General features: G+C 64.6%; 1 protein-coding gene across 4 annotated transcripts in view; it reads right to left on the bottom strand.

The window, feature by feature from the left end:
• The window catches only part of Plch2 (phospholipase C eta 2), a 55,495-nt gene that overhangs the window by 15,664 nt on the left and 21,438 nt on the right, over positions 1-18,393 (bottom strand). For all 4 annotated transcript variants that reach the window (XM_023699482.1, XM_023699481.1, XM_023699484.1 and 1 more), the window contains exons 3-5: positions 3,873-4,019; positions 2,379-2,622; positions 2,101-2,230 (exon numbers count right to left, since the gene is read on the bottom strand). In XM_023699482.1, the coding sequence (XP_023555250.1) occupies positions 2,101-2,230; positions 2,379-2,622; positions 3,873-4,019 (521 nt within the window). The remainder of the gene's footprint in view (positions 1-2,100; positions 2,231-2,378; positions 2,623-3,872; positions 4,020-18,393) is intronic.

Here is an 18,393-nt window from a genome sequence, read left to right as displayed (position 1 = left end):
CACACCAACACCCACCCCGGGAGTGCATCACACCACTGACAGCACAGCATGGCCCGCAGGGGTCCCGCACATCATAGGATGGCACTGCTCGGGCAGGGGCTGGGAGCCCCGATGGCTGCACACAGCTGCCCAGGCTCTGGGCTTCCGGGGACCCGGCCACACCTCCGTGGGACTTGGCTGCCCACCTCAGTCTTTGCCTCCACTGACCATGTGCCGGAAGGGCAGGTCTGCCCTGCCTTGTCCCCAGGCTTTGTCTACAGACACTGCCCAAGTCCTTGGCCCGCAGCAGTGGCAGATGCCATGCCCGCAAGGTGGAAAACGTCCCTGAGGAGAACCTGAGGTCCTCTTCCCAGCCTGCACTCGGGCCTCAGAGTGGTGAGCTCTCGGTCACCACACCAGGGCCTCCCAGGGAGGAGCAGGACAGCGGCCAGAAGGGCGGGCACAGGCCAGTGCCAGAGTCGGCGGCACATGCTGGACGTGCTCTCCATGCAGCGGCCCCTCCCCACAGGGCCACGCGCGCTGCAGGGTCTACAGGACGGCTCCACAAAGGCCCGCAGGGCGAAGGCGGGGATGGCCCCAGGCCCGTGCCATGCTCCCACACGATGGCTGGGGTGGCCCCGAGCCACTCACACAGGGCTTAGCTGACACCATCAGGGACCACAGCACGTCTGACATGACAGTGGAGGCCAGCCTCGTGGTGGGCCGGGCCAGTGCACACTGCAGGTCAAAGGGCACCATGGTGACAAGGGCACCAGGCGGTCGCTCTCCAGAGAAAAGGCACTTCAGGGCCAGGGCTCCGCCTGCTCTTGGCTGGAAGGAAAGTGCCAGGACCACGGCCCACAGGGGCAGGGCAACCCCAGCCAGCTCCTGAACGTGGCTCGCAGCAGCGTGGTGCCGCCTCTCCTGAGCCCTGTGCCACACCAGCCTCTCAGCCCCAGGGTGCTCTGGGCTGGTCAGGCCTGAGGCGAGGGTGCTGGCCAGCCCATGTTCTGTGTTGTCTTGGCTCTGATGCAATTATGTTGAACCCACTCCATCTGCGACGCAGCTCTGAGCTCCGATTGGGAGTGCCAGGCCACCCTGAGCAGTGTCAAGGTCCCACTACAGCCCGATAGATGCCAATTATCCAAGGAGACTGGAGCTGGCCAGAGGCCCACTGCACCAGGCCCCAGGGGACCTGTTGGGGCAGGCAAGAGCCGCCACCACCACAGAGCTCCAAGCAGAGCCCTAGAGCTACAACTGCAGCTCACGCTCTGGCCCTGTAGGCATTTGGCCTCCGGTCCAGGACTGTTCTGGCGGAGTCCTGGGTCACCTGCTGCCTGGTCCCTGCAGCAGCCGCACCCAGAGCAAGGGGCCTGCTGAGCGCAGAGGTGCCCCTGCAGGTGCACAGCGGCGGGCAAGGCCAGCCCCAAGAAGGCAGGGGAAGGGGTCTGACACCAGCCACCAGCTGTCTGCACCTCTGCTCAGCCACTGCCCCCACCAGAGCTCTCAGGAAGGGCCAAGGAGGCACCCATGTGCTACCTCATCCCAGACCCCAGTGCCCAGCCAGCTGGCCTCCTCTCTCCAGCCAAGCATGACGGCTGTTTGGCCTGAGCGTGCAGGCAGGAGCTGCAAGGCCAGAGGCAGCAGGGATGTCGGGCCGGGAGGCTACGTGCCTGTGTGAGGGTGCGCGTGCTCGTGCGTGCCTGTGGCAGCCGCTGGCCTGGGCTGTGCTCACAGAGCCGCTGCCAGGCTCCAGCAGGCATGGCGGCCCGAGGACCAGGACTGCTGGCTCAGCCGTTCCTGCCCCAGGGCGCACCCTGCTGACGGCAGCCCTGCTCCCCCTGCTGTGGCTCTGGAGAGAGGGAGCCAATTACAGACAATGGAGGCTGCAGTGCGGCTGGAGGATGTTTTCATAACTTCTAACACCAGGGTTGCTGACGAGAGCCGCTGCCAGGGCCCTTGCTAAGAGCGTGGGATCAGGGGCCAGAAAATGGGCTTCTTCCCTGGGCCCTGCCCACCTGCCAGGGAGCTCCCAGGTCCCTGCCTGCACCTGCAGGCCCCTCGCCCCGCTCCAGGCCCCTCACAGCTCGTGCGTGCGTGTGTGCGTGCATGCGTGCTCACCCTGAACATCTGCTTCACGCGCTGCCGGGGCAGGTTCACGTTCAGCTTGTGCAGCAGCTGCAGGACCTCACCAATGCTCAGGCTGCCGTCCCCATTCTTGTCGGCCTCATCGAACGTCTGCTTCAGCCACTTTGGGGCTGAGTTAGGGGCTAACGCAAGTCCACAGTGTGGCCCTGTCTGCAGCCAGGGCCACCACGTGCCCTTCCCCAGGGTGAGGCTGCAAGGGGACAGTGCACCCCACCCGAGGGCCTGTGTCCACCCCTGCTGCCCAAGGATATTGGTCCCTGGTGCGCTGGCGACGGGCCAGGCTGTCCTCGTCGCTGATGCCGGCTATCAGGTAGCGCAGGCCAGTGACCCAGGTCCGCGCCTCGTCCCCGCTGGGCGAGACCAGGTCCAGCGACTCGCGGTGGCTGCCATAGTAGATGCTGAAGCAGCAGTTGGGGTCGAAGCTACCATCAGGGTAGCGCTGGAAGATCTCCGACTGCCGCCCCTCGCTCACCTCCTGGATGGAGTCGATGGAGACTGCGGGCAGCGGGAAGGCCGTGGGTCACAGGCTCTGGTGGACAGGGTCCCCACAGCAGCCCAGAGTCCCCACAGCAGGGACCGAGCAGCCTGAGGCTGTGCTCACAGCAGATGCCCCTCTGAACCTCTACGCAGCACCCATCAGCCCCAAGCAAGTGAGGACCCCTGCCCTAGTTGCTCTGGTCCTGTGGACCCCACTGGGTCCTGTGCACCCCAAGATGGAAAGGGACGGCCCCTGTGGCTTGGGATCTGGTGTGCATGAAGCCAGGCAGTGAGGCAGCCAGGCAGCCAGGCAGCCACTGCACCACAGGGCTCCAGCCCACGAACCTCTACGCCACCAAAGGCAGTGGGTGCCCAGGGGTGGGGAGATCCCACGGTCATCTTCAGGGTAGGCCTGGCACTGTGGACACAGGAGCCGTGGGGTAGGGGATTGCTGACAGCTCCCACTCAGGAGCCACAAGTTGGGGCTCATAGAGCTCCCCTTGAAAGTCAAGGGTACAGTGCGTGAGCCTGAGGCACTTTGCCCAGTCCTGGGGCCCCTCCCCCTTGTGCAGGCCATGGGCAGGCAGTGTCTGAGCTCAGCCCAGATCCCAGGCCCCAGCCTTTCTCTGGGTCCCTAGCAGTGTGGCCATGGGGGACACAGCCGTCCCACGCTATTCCTGCCCCACAGGCCTTCCTCAAGGCTGGGAGGGCTCCTGGCACTAAACTGGGTCTCAGATGGTGTCAGGCTTCTGGTCAGCCTGGTGCTCTGCCCCACACACTCCTGGATCTCCACATCTCACATGGCTCGGCAGGCTAGGAGCAGCCCACGTCACCCCTGAACACTGGCTCTGTGGCACCATTCCCGTGGGACCCCCCACGCAAAGCAGATGCTCCAATGGGCCCCTGGGGCGCTTCTGCCTTCCATAGCCCAGCATGGTCACCCTGAGGCAGCCAGATGCGACAAGTCAACCAACGCCACCCTGCGAGCTGCGCCCTGGCCAGAGCACCTGCCACAGGGCCTCCTCCCAGGGGCCTGCCGGGCCCCACAGTGTGGCCCTCTGGGGGCCTGTGGCAGTGCCCTTGGCAGCAGCTTGCTGGGCCCTGCTTGGCACATGCGGTCCTGTCCCCGTGTGCCCAGCTGGGGTCTCTTTCTCTGGGGGTCTCACCAGGGCCATGCAGGCCCAGGGTCCCGCCGGGTGTCCCTGGGCAGGGGGCCGAGCTCTCCCACCCCGCGGCCAGGGGCCCAGGAGCCTCGCCAGGCCACTCACTCTTGGCCTTCTCGTTCTTGCGCGAGGGCCTCCAGCGCAGGCAGGAACGATGCTCGTCCAGGTAGTAGAAGCGGACCAGGCCCTTGGAGCTGCCTCGGAGCTTCACCATCTGTGTCCCTTCCTGCATGACACTCATGCAGCGCTCCACTGGACCCGGGATGGGCGACAACACGGGACGGGCGACACAGGACCGACAACACAGGGTGGACGACACAGGACAGGCAACACAGGACGGGCGACACAGAATGGGTGACACGGGGCAGACAGGGCTGTGTGTGAGCCGGACCAAACGTGCCCCAGGGACACTGAGGCCACCCCTGCCCACCCACTCAGACACCCAGGGTTATTTGCCACCCCTCCCCCAGTAGCCGTAGAACTAAGACCACCTGAGGTCCCAGGGCTGCACTGCCGGCCTCTCAAGGGGCCCATCCTCACTCCACCCCGCCCCCAGGGCACTGTCTCCCAGATTTCCAAGCACTGGACACCCAGCGCCCTGGACAGAGCTGTAGCCCATGGCTCATGGGAACCACGGAGCAGAGGCTGCTGTGAGGCGTACAGGGAGGGGTCTGGGCAGGTACCAGCCCCATGCCCAGTCCGGCTGCTGCTCCACACGAGCCACTGGGCATCCACACCTCCCCTTCCACTTCTCAGGGAAGCTGCTAGCACCACATGCCACCACTGGCTGCGCACACATCTGTTTCCCAGGACCACCAGAGAGCTGCCACAGGGGAGGGGGGTACACACTGGGGAGTTGAGGCATGGGGGGCAAGAGTGCACTCGCCTCTCCCCCAAGACACTGCCCCTCCATCTATCAGCCTCCTGTCCCAGGTCTCGGGGAAGGGGCTCAGGGCATCCCAACAGGGTCAGCTGGTCCAGCCCAGCAACAGGTCACACCCTGCTCAGTCCCACACATCTGCTTCTGGGAAATCTGGGCTCAGAGAAATCCAACCCGTAAGGCCCACACGGCGGGCGCCCTGGCTGGGCAACACAGGGCCATGGGCAGTGCCGGCCCTGGGCCTCCTGGAAGAGGCTGTTGCTACAAGAGTAGAGGGAGCTGCAGATCCAGGTGGGGCAGGGACACGGAGGCCACTCTCCAGGGGATGTGGCAATAGGGACACAGGTGTGGCAGCCAGGCACAACTGGGGGACAGAGACAGGCCCTTGGGGCCTGAGGCAGGGAACCCAGAGGAGGCCACTGCAGAAGGCCTCCCTGCCAGCTGGAGCTGGGACTGGCACGCCGAGAGCCCAAGACACCCTTCCCTCTGCAGTGTGCAGCCCTACCACTCTCAGTGACTCGCCCAGGGCAGCTTCTGCCCCCTCAGGGCCATCGCTTCAGCTCCGCCCCCACCCAGCATGCCCCAGACTCCTCACAGCCACCCTCGGCCTGGTCTGCTGGGGTTCGGCCTCCAGGCCCCGCTTTCGGGCTGGAGACCTGGCACGCTCCTGAGTGGCTGAGGGGCACAACAGCCAACACTGCTGGATGCTGGTGACACACAGGAAGCAGGAGGCTGAGCGGCACGGACGACCCCACCCCTGAGGCTTGGCTGGCCTCAGCAGGCCTCGTGCGTCCCTGGTCCCTTACCTGCTGGGCTGAGCTGCCACCGTGGTGACACCACCACGCTCCCTCCAACCCAGAGCAGCACCTCGGCCAGGCAGGCCACTGCTCCTGTGCCCCAGCTGGAGGTGGACGGCTGTTGGCCAGGCATCGCCAAGGCTGTATGAGGGCCAAGCATCGGCTCTTGGAGGCCACAGAGGGCCCTTGGTGGCAGGGACGGCAGCGACAGTGCTGGGTGCAGGTGCTCCTGGAGTTTCCCTGCTATCCTCTGCCTCGTCCTCCTCCCTGCCAGACCCCCCCTGAGGCTCCCCCTGGGGTGTCCCCAAGCCCTGCTGGCATTGGCCTGACCACCACCTGCAGCCCCAGTGCAGCCCGGCAGCCCTCGGGGTCCTTGCAGCACGGGAAGAGCTGCATGGGGGCGGGGCTGCCAGCCTCACCCTGCCCACCCGCACCAATCCCCGTGCTAATCCTGCACGCTGGCTCCAGCCCAGCTGCCCAGAGGATTTAGGCCAGAGGAACGCCCAGATGCCAGGAGAGCAGCCAGCCACCCCAGGAAGGCCCAGGCCACCAGACCCAGTGGGGGACCTCCCAGGCCCCACGGATGCAGACTTGGGCCTACAGCTCACCCCAGTGGTGGGGCATCAGAGCCTGCCCCCAGTGCACACTGCCACCCAGGGGGACCTGGCTCTCCCTGTCCTAGACCAAGCCCTTGCTGCCTACGCAGTCCCTCACACTTCCAGACACCTCTGAGTGGCTCCCTGCTGTCCTGGGGGAGCAAGAGGGCCACAGGTGGGGTAGAGGCAGCAATAGGCACCCCAAAGTCCAGGCCCAGGCTGGGCCCTCCTTTACCACAGCCCTCAGTGCCGGGCACTTGTCCAGTTGGGATAAGGGACCCCGTTCCACGTGACCCGTGGCACAGCAGACGGGTGGGGGCCCTGAGCCTGAGCACTGTCTCCTCTGGCCGGGGCTCTGGGGCTCCACCCCACTGCCCAGACCCACACTGACTCTCCCCTCACCCCGGGGCCAGAGCCTGGAAGCGTCCACCAGCCTGGGGTGGCACCCGGGCCACTTCCCCAACCTGAGCGGGTGACTGCCCGGGACGAGCCGCATGTACCAGCGAGGGCCCCAGAACGCCAGGCAGGCTGCAGGAGTCGCTGGGCTGCCCTGGGTGGGAGGGGAGGACTCTGGATCCCACCACAGCTGCCTTGCTGGCCAGGCCCCACCGCTGGCCACACACTCCCAGTCAAGCACCACTGGGACAAGGATGCCCTGTCATCCCATGCCTGTCATTCCAGTATCCCTGGCAACAGGAACCCTGGCCACAGAGAAGCAGGACCCACCCGGCCAGATCAGATGTAATCAGCTCAAAGCCAAACTCAGAACCCAATTAGGGGCCCTGGCCAGAGGCCCTGCCTCATTTTCTGGCTGGAGGTCGGCAGGCAGCCTGCCCTCTTCCCCATTAGATTAAGGGTGCATTCTACTCTGGGACGGAAGGGGTGTGGTCCTGGAGGCCTCTATGGGGATCCAAAGGCCCAGAGAACCAAGCTGGGACACTGGTCCAAGTACCAGGAGACACTGTGGCCTCTGGTGTCCCCCAGGCCGGGTGAGATGTGGCGGCCCTCTCGCCTGCCCCCGGGGCATCAGATGTCCCTCCACACCACCCAGCCAACACATCCTGCTCTGAGCTGTGGAAAATGGACCAGGAAGTCTCCATTCACCTCTACCTTCAGAATGGGGTGCTCCTGCCTCACACCATGAAGCCCCAGGTGGCCACCCTTGTCCCCTCCTGCCTCACTATTCATGGGGGGTGCCTGGCCTGGGCCTGGGAAGGGGCACAGGTGGAGGACCCCCTGTTCCCTGACCCCCTCTGCAGCCTCAGGCCATAATCCTCTGCTGACCAGACCCAGCTAATCCGCTGTGGCCAGGGAGGCCCCTCCATGGCCCTGGGGACCAAGGTGACACCAGGGACAGGTGGATACAGGCTGATAGCCACAGCCACATGAGCCAACACTCCAGACGGGACATAGCAGGGCAACTGTATCACCCTAAGACCGGTATGGCCTGAGGACAGAGCTCAGAGCCAAGGGCTGGACCACTCCGAGCAGGGGCCCCATCTCACCCCACCCCACTCCCAGAATGGCTGAGGGCATGGTGGGGGCCAGGCCTAGAGCTCACCCTGCCAGCCTGGGGCCTGGCACCACTGTCTCGGGTGCCCACAGGGTGGTGAAGGGCATGACACCAGGCTCGGCCACGGCCTGCACCCAGGCACTCAGGCTCCCCAAGCCTGGGCCAGGAGACCAGGACTGACAACTACTGAGGAGCAGCTACTGGCACCCTTTTTGCACCCAGACCTGGCCTCTGACCCTGGCCAGGGAGAACAGTGCCCAGCGCAGCTCCCCAGGGCCCCGCCCGAGGTCCTGGAAGAGATCTGAGACTGGGCTTGGGGACCTACTTCCCACCCTGTCCCTAGTAGCACTCACTGGACACAAACGGGTGGACAGGAGACCAAAGGCACGTGGCCACTGTGCGTGGAGCCCAGGACAGGCAGACAGACAGACAGTGCCACCCTGGAGTGGGAGAGGACTCGAAGGGCTCGCGGTCCTGTCAGCCTGCCCTGGTGGCTTCCGCAGAGCAGGCCCGCCTCCTGGGGCTCAGTCTCCCCACGGAGTGGAGGTGCATCCCTGCTCTGGCCACACTTCTTCCTCCCTAAGCCTACAGAGGATGCCGAGGCCCCACCCCAAGGACAGAGCACCTGAGAGGTTGCGCAGCGGCCACGTGTGGTTGTGTGGCAGTAAGGGTCACTCTCCTGCTACCACGGTGACCCAGCATTGGGCCGCCAGGGCAAGAGGCCAGCGCAGCTCAGCATGTCAGCCTTTCCCCAGGAAAAGCTGGAAAATCAATTTAATCCTCCAACAAAACCCACAAACTGACACCCCCTGGGCTTAGCGGCATGTGTGCGTGTACGCACTCGCGTACACGCACACATGCACACACACACACGCGTGCGCACGCGAAGGGCACCTGCAGATGTGCAGCCTTCCTCCCACGAGTGGGGTGCAGGAAGCACAATCCTCAGGCCGTGTGGCTGGCATGGGGACAATCATGCTGCTGTGCCAGGCGCCACCTCACGGTCCCCTTGCGGGCTGCCCCCAGCCTCGCTGCCCTCCGCCCGGCCTTCCCAAGGGCCTTCCAGTGTCCGCCCCACTGAGAGTGGCCTGGATCTCCTCCGAGCAGGGCTGCCTGCCCTCCCCCAGCCCCCCTGCTCGAGCTGGGCTCTGCATACAGCAGGTGCTCAGACTGCGCCTGGGCTTGGGGGCAAGGAGCAGGCAGCAGCCTCCTGCCCCAGCCCGCAGTGGTGCCCGCTGGGGGGAGCCCGGCCCCTGACCACCACCGCAGGAAGGGAGGGAGGGAGGGACGGGCCCACACACATATGGCCGAGATTATTTAAACGGCTGGGAGAAGTGACGCGTCCCCCCGCACGTCTGGGCGCCTCCTCCCCAACTATTTTTACTTTATCAGGGAGTATGAGTCGGCTCCCTCCAGCCCTCCCCCAGCAGGACCCCAGGGTGGCACCGCCAGTCCCCCAGGGCACCACAGCCAGGGTCTTAGGGCCACAGCAAGGACAGTGACACAGTAGTCACTGCTTAGCCTGGGGTCAGTGACAGGGACACAGGCCAGGGCCACCCCCAGACAAGCCAGGGAGGAACTGTAGAAACCCTGATCCTTCAGCTGGGCCTGCCATGAGCAAGGGGACCCCTCCATCAGCAGGTACGGAGGCATCCGGGCTAGGGAGGGCCTGACCCCTGCCTCGCCTGGCTCCGAAGCACGGCCACTGCTCTTTCCTGCCCCAGGCTCAGATTCTGGGAGTGGCCAGGGTAGCTCACATCTTAGAGGGCGGGCACACGTACCCAGCATCCACACTCCCTCCCCGCACCGCTGGCCGTCACAGGGCCCAAGCCTCCCCTCCCATCCACAAGAGGTCCCCGGGATGGGCACAGCCTGGCCAGGACAGCAGCCATCTGGGTCATCTGATCCGGCTCCCACCCAGCCCAGGTTCAGGACGGCAGCCCCAGGGCCTCCAGCCGGCCATCCCATGGAGGGATCAGCAGTGTCAGGGACTCCGTCGCCCATGGGAGTGAAGTGACTTCTCTAAGGCCGGGGTGTCTCCTGCCCAGCACTTACCCCAGGGAAGCCACTTCTCAGGACAAGGTTCTGGCTCCTGCCCACACGGGACACCCACCCTGTGCTTCTTCCAGGTACCTCGAGGACAAGGGCCATGGTACCCCCAAGAGCCCCCAACATCAGACCTTCCCCTGCCTTCTCAATGGAGGCCAGGGCTGCCCCCCTTCCTGCCCCTCGGGGTCCCCTCTGTCCCCAGCTGGTGGCATGCAGAGCTCAGCTCACAGCGATAGCGTTAATCATGTTAGACAGCCCCACCAGGAAGAGAACTCTATTAATAGCCCATTTCACAGCTTCCTGCTCCCGCAGGTGCCCTGCATCCCCGTGTCCCTGGGGCCCCCGTCCCTGCCACTGGCCACTCTTCCCTGCGGCCTCGCTGCCTTGTGCTCTCCAACAGGGCCTGGCACGCAGACAGAACCTGCCTGGCCTGGCTTCCTAGAGGCAGCCATCCGGACAGGACGAGTCCTGCGCCCGAGCCACTCCTGCTCCCAGAAAAGGGGCAGGGGCTGGGGCTTCGTAGTGGACAAGGCCAGTTGGGGCCTGAGGGCAGAGGGAAAGGCCAGCAAAGCCCGGGGACCAGGCCGGTCCTGGGACTCTCCAGCCAGCTGGCACTGGCCAAGGAAGCCCTGCAGAGGCTGTTCTGAACTGAGTTGGCGTCTAGGCTTGAAGTCCCAAGTTTCCTGGTTGCTCGTGCAGGCGCCAGCCCTGTCCAGACACCCACTTGCTCACTCCAGCTCTGACGGTCAGCTGGCTGTCCCATCTCCATATCACAGCCTGTGGGGGACAGGTGAGGTTCTTCTCGCTCTGTCCCTGCTGGCCACACGCTGCACTGAACCAGGGTGGCTCAGGCCACCTCTGAGTGCTGGGTGCCCCCACCCCAGGCGGCCATGGTGGGCTCGGCCCCAGGGGTCAGCAGCTTCAGGAGGGAACGGAGCACAGGCTGCAGTATAACACAGTCTTGCCTCAAGCTGAGGTACCCCAAGTTCCTCAGGGGTCCCTGGCCCCTGCTTCTGAGCAGGGCGAGGGGGCCATCACCCGTGACAACTGTCTGGCAGCAAGGCACCTTGTCCCACAACTCAGGGTGGAAAGGGAGGCCTGGTCCCCAGAAGCCCCCTCTGTTTCCCTGCGACCACTGGCCGTGTAAGGCCAGCATCACCATGCCTGGCCAGTGTGGGTCCAGCAGCCCCAGACGCTCCCGGGGCAACTTCCCAGGAGCCCTTCTCTCCCACACAGGAAGTCCGTCCATCCGGCTGGGAGCCCATGTGCACTACGCTAGCAAACTCCAGAGAAGAACAGGCACACCGATTACTCATCCCTCCCATCCACCCCAGCAGCCTCATTGATATCGGGGCTGCCAGACTCTGGCCCCCCAAGAGGCTCCCTGCACCCCACACTTGCTCTGGGAAAGGGCACTGCCTCACTCTCCAGGAGAAGGTGCCAGGCACTGGGAAACTTCGTCATCAGCTCATTAGCGGTGCAGATGGAGGGCCGGACCCAGGACGCCGGCCCATCTGCTGTATCCTCCCTACACACTGTGACTGCAAGGACCTCGTGTATCCCCCCGAGGGCAGCCCCTGCTGCCCAGCAAGAAGCAGGAGTCCGGAGCACAGGGCTGGGAGCTCTGGTCAGGGCAGGACGCACCCAATCACACAGCCTGTCCTAATCACAGGGGCCAACGAGTGTCCACACTGGCGGCCCTGTCCACACCCTATTTGCTGTCTTCCATTCATAAAGGGCCTCCTGGACAGGAGGGGAGGGCACAAGCACGGGCCAGGGACCTCACCACACTCTGCAACATGTGAGCCTTGCATGTTCACAACCTGCCCGAGACATGCACTGTCCCTGCTGGCCATGGAGCTCACAGAGGACAGGTGCCTGGTGCAAGATCCAAACTCCCCAGAGCCCCTGACACCCATGCTGGTTGGCAGCAGAAGAGGTTTTGTCCAGAACAACTAGGGTCCAGACAGATTGCCAGGGGCAAGCTCCTCCCTCTTGGGCACCCAGCCCTCACTCGGGAAGTTCTCTCTGCCGTCTGCACAAGGTTTACTGAGCCCCTTCCCTCCTTGCCTCTTCTGTCCCTGGCCCAGAGCTGGCGCTGTGTCCAGGGCAGATGGAGACCCTGCCAGACAAGCTCTGCTCACCCATTGAGGAAGGTGCCCCTGCACATGCCCTACAGACAGCCCCTCACACCCCAAGAAGCCTTGGGCGCCTGTACCCCAGCTGTTCATGCCGCCCGGCTGCCCACTGCACTGCCCCACTCCCAGGTCAGGAAAGTGGGGCAGAGCTGAGCGAGAACCTCAAGGGCGGCAAACGGCAGCCCCTCAGAGGGAAGGTGGCTGCCCTGTCCATGGTGCTGACCAGAGCCAGGCCAGGGTGCTGGGATAAAACCAGATGCTTGGAGCCCTTCAGGCAGAGCCCTTGCCACACACCCTAGACTTGCCCCTCGGGCAGCAGCATCCCTGAGGCAGCTGGGAGTCAGGAAGGTGTGGGCATGGCCAGGGTTGCCTCCCCCTGCTTCCCCCAGGACTCTTGTACCCTCTGCAGGGGTCTCTCACTACAAGGAGCCAGCTGAGGGCAGGACAGCGTGAGCAGCTGTGGCAGTGGGTGGGAATGGGGTCACTGCCCACAGGGAGGGCCACACACTGCCCTTGACCCACGAACAGCTTTGGGCCCACGGTCCCCGCCTCGGGCACAGCCCTTTTCTCCGGACCCTCCTGCCCCCTTACCTTGGTCCTGGCTGAGCCCACTGGGGGGCCCAGGCTCTTCCATGGCCCCTGGGTACCAACCCCAGTTTCCAGCACGGCCCCAGGGGGCCGGGACCCTGTGCTGGTCTCCAGTGTTCCCTGAGTCCCAGCCTCAGCCGGGTGCCTGGCATTCAGAGCCCATGCTCGTTCGAAGCCCGCTGCCTGCCGCGGCTGCCACCGCCCGCAAGGGAGAGTGGGGAGGGGAGCGCGGGAGGAGCTGAAGCTTGGGGACTGCCCCTCCCGCAGAGCCCCGCCCGACTTTAACCCTTGACAGCCCTGCTCCTGCTGCCGGCTGCAGTGGGCAAATCTGCAAGAGCCAGGGGGTCCAGGCAGGCACGGAGCCAGCGTCAGGAGCTGGGAGGGGAGGAGCTGCGGGTGTTCCCTCCCACTCCGCTCCAGGGACCTCTCCTCTGCTGCCCACCCACCTCCCTTTTGCTCCCCAAGGGGCAGCTGTGCATCCCCCTCAGGCAGAGCCATGTGCCCCTTGTGGCAGCCCCTGCTGATCCTAGGCCCCTCCAGTCCCTAATCCCCACACCCTATGAGGACCCAGGAAGCCCTCACCCCAGGAGGGCCCCAGAGGGCTGAGCCTGTGAGAGGCAGCTGAGGTGGCCTGGTCTGGGAAGCCAAGTGCCAGGACAGCTCCTGGGGAAGCTCCAGCCCTCTGTGTATCCTCCCCCTCCCAGCCACTGCCAAGGGTCCCTCAGTGAGCCCATAGCACCTGCCCACAGGTGTGTGGGGTCTCGGGCATCAGGGGCTGCTAGGGGGAGCTGGGTGCAGCCCCACAGCACGGCTCTCTTGGCAGTCCTGTCTGGCCTGCAGGGGCAGAATACCTCAGCAGTTTCTGCCTCAGGCCCTGGGCAGGACCTTGGGGGCCTGAGGCACTGTGCTCCTACCTGCCTGGGCAAAGTCTCCCACACTGTCCCTGTGTCAGTGAGTGGTGGCCCACCCATAGCCCATCCCATGGAGCCTCAACCTTCCATCCCAGCAGGGTGTGGGTGGCCAGGGGTCTTCTGGAGCCAGGGCCTGGACAGGAGGACACAGGCCACCTCAGTGCTCCTAGAGTACCACCACCTTCCTGTGTGACAGCCTCATGCCAGGACAGGGGCCCAGAGTGGAAGGGAGCAGGCAAGGGGGGGCCAACGAAAACCCTGGGCCTCTGCCTGGCACCTAGAAGAACAGCCAATCCCCTCTGATGCCCTGTTCCCTCGGAGGCCGGGGCTGCCCCTGACAGGCCACTCTCAGAGCGGCAAGAGCCGCTTGGCAGAGCTCCGAGCGCAAAGGCCTCCACCCGTCTCACCAAGGTCCTGCCAGCCACGGCAGGACAGCCCACGTGGTGTTGGCCGGGCCAGGAAGGGGGCAGTCATGCCTCAGAGGCAGGAATGGTGTCGGCTTCCCCGTGCACCCCACATCTAGTCTGTGTGTGCCTCTCAGCAGTCCCCTTGGTCCCAAATCTCTCAAAATGAGCAACTGAGGCAGAGTGAGAGAGAAGAACAGAAAGAAGACATAAACCAAAGACAGAGTGAGAGTGGGAACCAGGGAGGGAGGAAGGGCCCGGAGCCGCAGCTGTGTTCCCGGGTGGACCAAGGTCCTCAGCCTCCCCAGATGCTCCCTGAAACCCAAGTTCAGGTCCTAATGAATAATCCATCCACAGCGGCCACGCGCCCTCGCCCCACCCTCCAGGAGGTGATTTCCGTCAGCCCCACTGCGATTAAAGGCAGTGATTAAACCCCACCGCCGCACATGTTCATTTGCTAAGATTCTGATCTCCTCGGCCTCTTTTCTGGGCATTTAAACAGAGTTCTGTCCTCGTCCTCTAGGCGTGGGCCCAGCTGGTGGTGGGTGGGAGGCTCCCCGTGAGGAAGAGCCTGCAGGGCCCAGAGGTCCAATCTGCTTCTCCTTTGAAGAGGGCAATGGGAGTAAAGAGTGGCGTACCTGAGGGCCCACCGAGCCCGCCTCTCTGAGGGAATCTCTAGATCAGGGCAGCCCCTGCCCTGCTGGTCCCTAAGGACCCCGTGTCGCCTGTGCCCACAGGGCCTGGCCTGGCCCAGGGCTCTGCTCAAAGATTTTGCCCTGAGATAGGCAGGAGATACAGGCTGGGCTTAGGCCCCCTGTGCCTCAGTTTCCTCACCACCCAGCAGGACACCAGTGCATATTCGTACCTCCCTGTTCTGCCCCAGGAAACAGCTGCCTCCTCCCCACTGAGCCTGGGGGTCCGGTCCAGCCTGCGTTCCCTTGATTCCCAGGAGCTTCAGTCCCCCCACCATGCTGCCCACCCTAAGCCCCTCAAGGTCTCCCTCTGATCTCTCTCAGCTGGGGCTGTTTCCGTGCCCTACACCAGGGAAGGACTCTTGAGAGGGACAGGGACAGGCCTGGTTCCCATGGTGGGCAGTGGCACAGCCCAGCAGAGCTGGCACCTGACACCCCTGGAGCTGCTCCCCAAGGAGAGGCAGGAGGTGTCCCCTTGTCCCCAGGATCCTGCACAGAAGCCCCCACCCTTGAGCACCACCAAGAGAGCTCCGGAAGAAGGACGCTGGGCCAGCACAGGAAGCCAGGCGAGGCAGGAAGCAGCTCCAGAGAGAGCAGGAGTGGTCTCAGGACAGCTCGGTTCCCCTCCCGCCAGGATGGGCTGCACTGTGTCGCCCAAGACCCTGGAGCCCTCTGCTGGCCAGCAGGAAGCACTGTGGGCAGTTGGGGGCAGCCTCTGGGCAGCCCAGCCTGAGCCCAGTATAGCGTCCTCCCGGCTCACGTCATGCCAGCGTGGCCTGGCACATCCCGGGAAAGGCCCCGGGTGGGGAAGCTGCCACATAGGGTGCTGCGGATGGAGCCTGAGGCAGGACCAGACCCAGACATCCGAGTCCCCAGTGTGAGTCCCGGCTCTGACTGCCTTCAGGCACCATGGTAACTCTGGTGAGAGAGGCCAGCAGTTTGGGGCCTGGCCCAGGAGGAAGAGGGCCAGGGAAGCGTAATCCCCTTTGGCGGCCACTGCTGGGGATCTCCAGGACACTAGCTCTGCTGCTTCTGGGGTCCCAGGCCGCCATGGCCATTTCCCAACACCCTCAGGAGCAGGAGGTGCAGAGGGAAGCAGGCTGGTCTCCACTCTCCGGCCCTCCGCAGGCACCTCAGATAAGAGCCCCTGACTTCTGTCCTACATAAACGCTAAGGAAGCACTCCCGATGGCCACTGCCATGAGCCAGGTCCAGCACCACAGTGGGCAGGGCCACCAGAGCCGCCCCAGCACCAGGCCAAGCACAGCCTCTGCCCAAGCCAGGAGGCATCCAGAGGCCACCACTCCAATCTCTGCACTTTCCAGGAGAAAGCAGCGGAACAGCCAACAGCCACAGGTGCCTTCGCAGGTGGCTGGTCCCCGAGAGTCCTGCTGGCCCTGCCCCAGAACGTGAGCCCAGGGTCCGCTGGAGCGGCGCAGTAATTACTCCTCATGGGCGCGTGAGAGCACTGTGGGAAGCGACCGCCCGGCCCTGACAACGGGCCCCAGCCAGCCAGACACGCCATTCATTATTCAACAGTGGAGCCGACAGGGTGTTGCTTCTGCCTTCTTCAAGGGTTCAGTCAACGCTACGGCCTCTGTCGGCAGGCTGCACCGCTCCAGTGAGCCTGGTGGAAGGCCGGACGCATGCCCACAGGATGGCTACCCCTTGTCCCAGCACGCCCTGCAGCCCTCGGCCCCCACACCCACACAGCAGCACAGGCAAATGGTCTCGGCCAGGGGAAGCGGCAGGGTGGCGAGGAGTGACTGACCCAGGCACGATGGAGAAGCTGCCCTCTGGAGGTGCCACTCCCCGACCCAGCCTGTCCCCAAAACAAGAGTCCCTACTTCCTCAGCCTCCAAATCTCCATTAGAGATGTCCCCAGGGGCAAGTTGAGCCCACCTTCACGGCCTGGAGGCGAGGAGGACGAGCAAGAACTGTCCCCTCCTGGCCACAGCCCCTACCTGCCGAGCCCCTGCTCCTGGACTCTGCCCCAGTGGGGTGGGCAAACAGGTGCAGAAAGAACAGCAGGACCCACAGAGGCAGGGCAGCCGGGCATGGGGCACCCTCCAGTCTGGGTGGTGCTGCTCTCCCTGCACCCCTGGGTGGCTGGGGCAGAGGGCAGCTTGGGCCTCGGGATGGGCAGCCAGCCCCACTCCCAAGGGCTGCAGTGGGCCTGGGTGGGGTGACAGTCACAGGCTGGAGAAGGGGCCATGAGGTGGCCCTAAACTGCAGAGGTGTGTGGGGGTCAGGGGCGGGGCCTGACCGTGGCAGCCACATCCCAGCTCCTGGTCCCAGTGCCCTCCGGGCCAAGTCCCACACAGGTCAACAGCCCACACCTGCTCACCAGCTGCCCTGCTCAGGAGCTACCGGAGGGCCTGGCCTAGGTCAGTGGGTCAGGGTCCTGCCCTGGGCTTTGGCAGGCCCTGGGCAGAGGGAGCTGGCACTGCCCGCCCTGCCTCCCCACACCAGCCTGACCTAGATTCTGTGCCTGTGTGCGGCAGCCATGCAGAGCCTCAGCCAGCCTGGCAGCGAGACAGGTGGGCAGGGCTCCAGGGCCACAACAACCACTCTTGTGGCCAAGGACACCACCAGAAGTCTACGCCTTCCCCGTCACGCAGGTGGCTCTGAGAGACCCTGCAAGGGTGCTATGGGGAGGAGGGGGAAGGGAGCCTCTCTTCTCACAACCCACCTAGCCTCTGGGTTCAGCTCCAGCAGCTCCATGTGGGCAGTGCCCCCCTGCACCCAGAGGCCCAAGGCTCCATGGGCTGCGGGATGCCCCAGCCACTCGGCATATCATGAGGAACCCTCTGCCCAGGTCAGCGCCATGGGCCCTGGTACTGCCCTGGGACCCCCAGCCTCAGCCCACAGGCAGCAGGCAGCCCACTAGGATGGGCTCGCTCCAACCTTTCAGCCTGCCCGTGGCTCCACACATGCAGCCAGTCAGTCCTCCCCGCCCCCCAGAGCCACTCAAAGCCCCTTGGCCATCTGCACAGATTGAAGACATGAAAAGCTCTGAGAACCAAAGCATGTGCACCCGCATGCCAGTGAGGGTGCCCTAGACCAGAGGGGACCATTGAGGCCCGCACGACCTCACCAGGGTCAGGCCAGCCCCTCAGTCCCCCTGCCTGTTCCCCACCTTGCAGCAGTCAAGAGTTGTGACAAGCACCTGTCATGGGTCAGGCATGGCCCGGGCTGAGAAGGCTGAAATGGGCAGACAAAAAGCAGTCCCCACTCCAGGGGGCCGCTCACTGGGGCCACTCACTGGGGCCGCAGCTCCAGGTAGGGCCTCAGGGTGACCCTGCTTGGAAAGAACAGGCATGTCCCTGGGCAGCGGGTATTGGGAGGTGTTTTCAGAAACCTCTTACTTGGTGTTCACTGGTGGAGCGGAGCCATTTAAAGCCTGAGTCGGAGCGCATCCGTCTCCAAGCACGAAGCTGGAGCGGGCCCTGAGGAGCCTCGCTGTGCACACTGGCAGCTCCTGCCTTAGCCCAGCGCATTCCCAGTGAGCACCAACAGCCGTGCCCACTGCTGGAAGCAAAAGGGTCCACTGCCCACAGACGGGGAGGCAGGGACAGAGGCTGGGTCTGGCTCTGCGCAGGTGGAGATCACGCTGAGATGAAGCAGGAGTCCAGCAGCACCTAGCACACCAGGGGTCCCCAGATCCTCGGGGCCCGCACGGCCCGCACAGTCACCACGGGATGTCAGAGAGTATGAGCACCAGCCAGACCCAGGAGCAGAGGCTGAGGGAAAATGAACAGCTGCGAGAGCAGCCCTGGCACGTGAGCCTCAGCAGGGGCAGTGCCGGTGTGTGCACGGGCTGGGAGGGGCTCCCTGAGGGCAGGGGGAGTGCTATGCACTGAGGGAAGGCCAGCCACATTGCTCCTGACAGCTGTTCGTGGAAGTCAGAGGCAAGAGTCTGCAGGGCAGGTCCCAGTACAGGGAACTGTCCTGGTGGCGCCCACACGACCACCAACTTGCCCAAGAGAGGCCCTGGAGCTCTTCCGAGAGGCTAAAGGGCAGCTGCCTCAGTACACTGTCTCAGAGAGCTGTGGTCAT

The sequence above is a fragment of the Octodon degus genome, unplaced genomic scaffold (assembly GCF_000260255.1).
Source record: "Octodon degus isolate 3935 unplaced genomic scaffold, OctDeg1.0 scaffold00113, whole genome shotgun sequence".
Classification (NCBI taxonomy): domain Eukaryota; kingdom Metazoa; phylum Chordata; class Mammalia; order Rodentia; family Octodontidae; genus Octodon; species Octodon degus.
The sequence above is the reverse complement of the archived record's forward strand: the minus strand, read 5'-3'. Positions and strand labels throughout refer to the sequence as shown.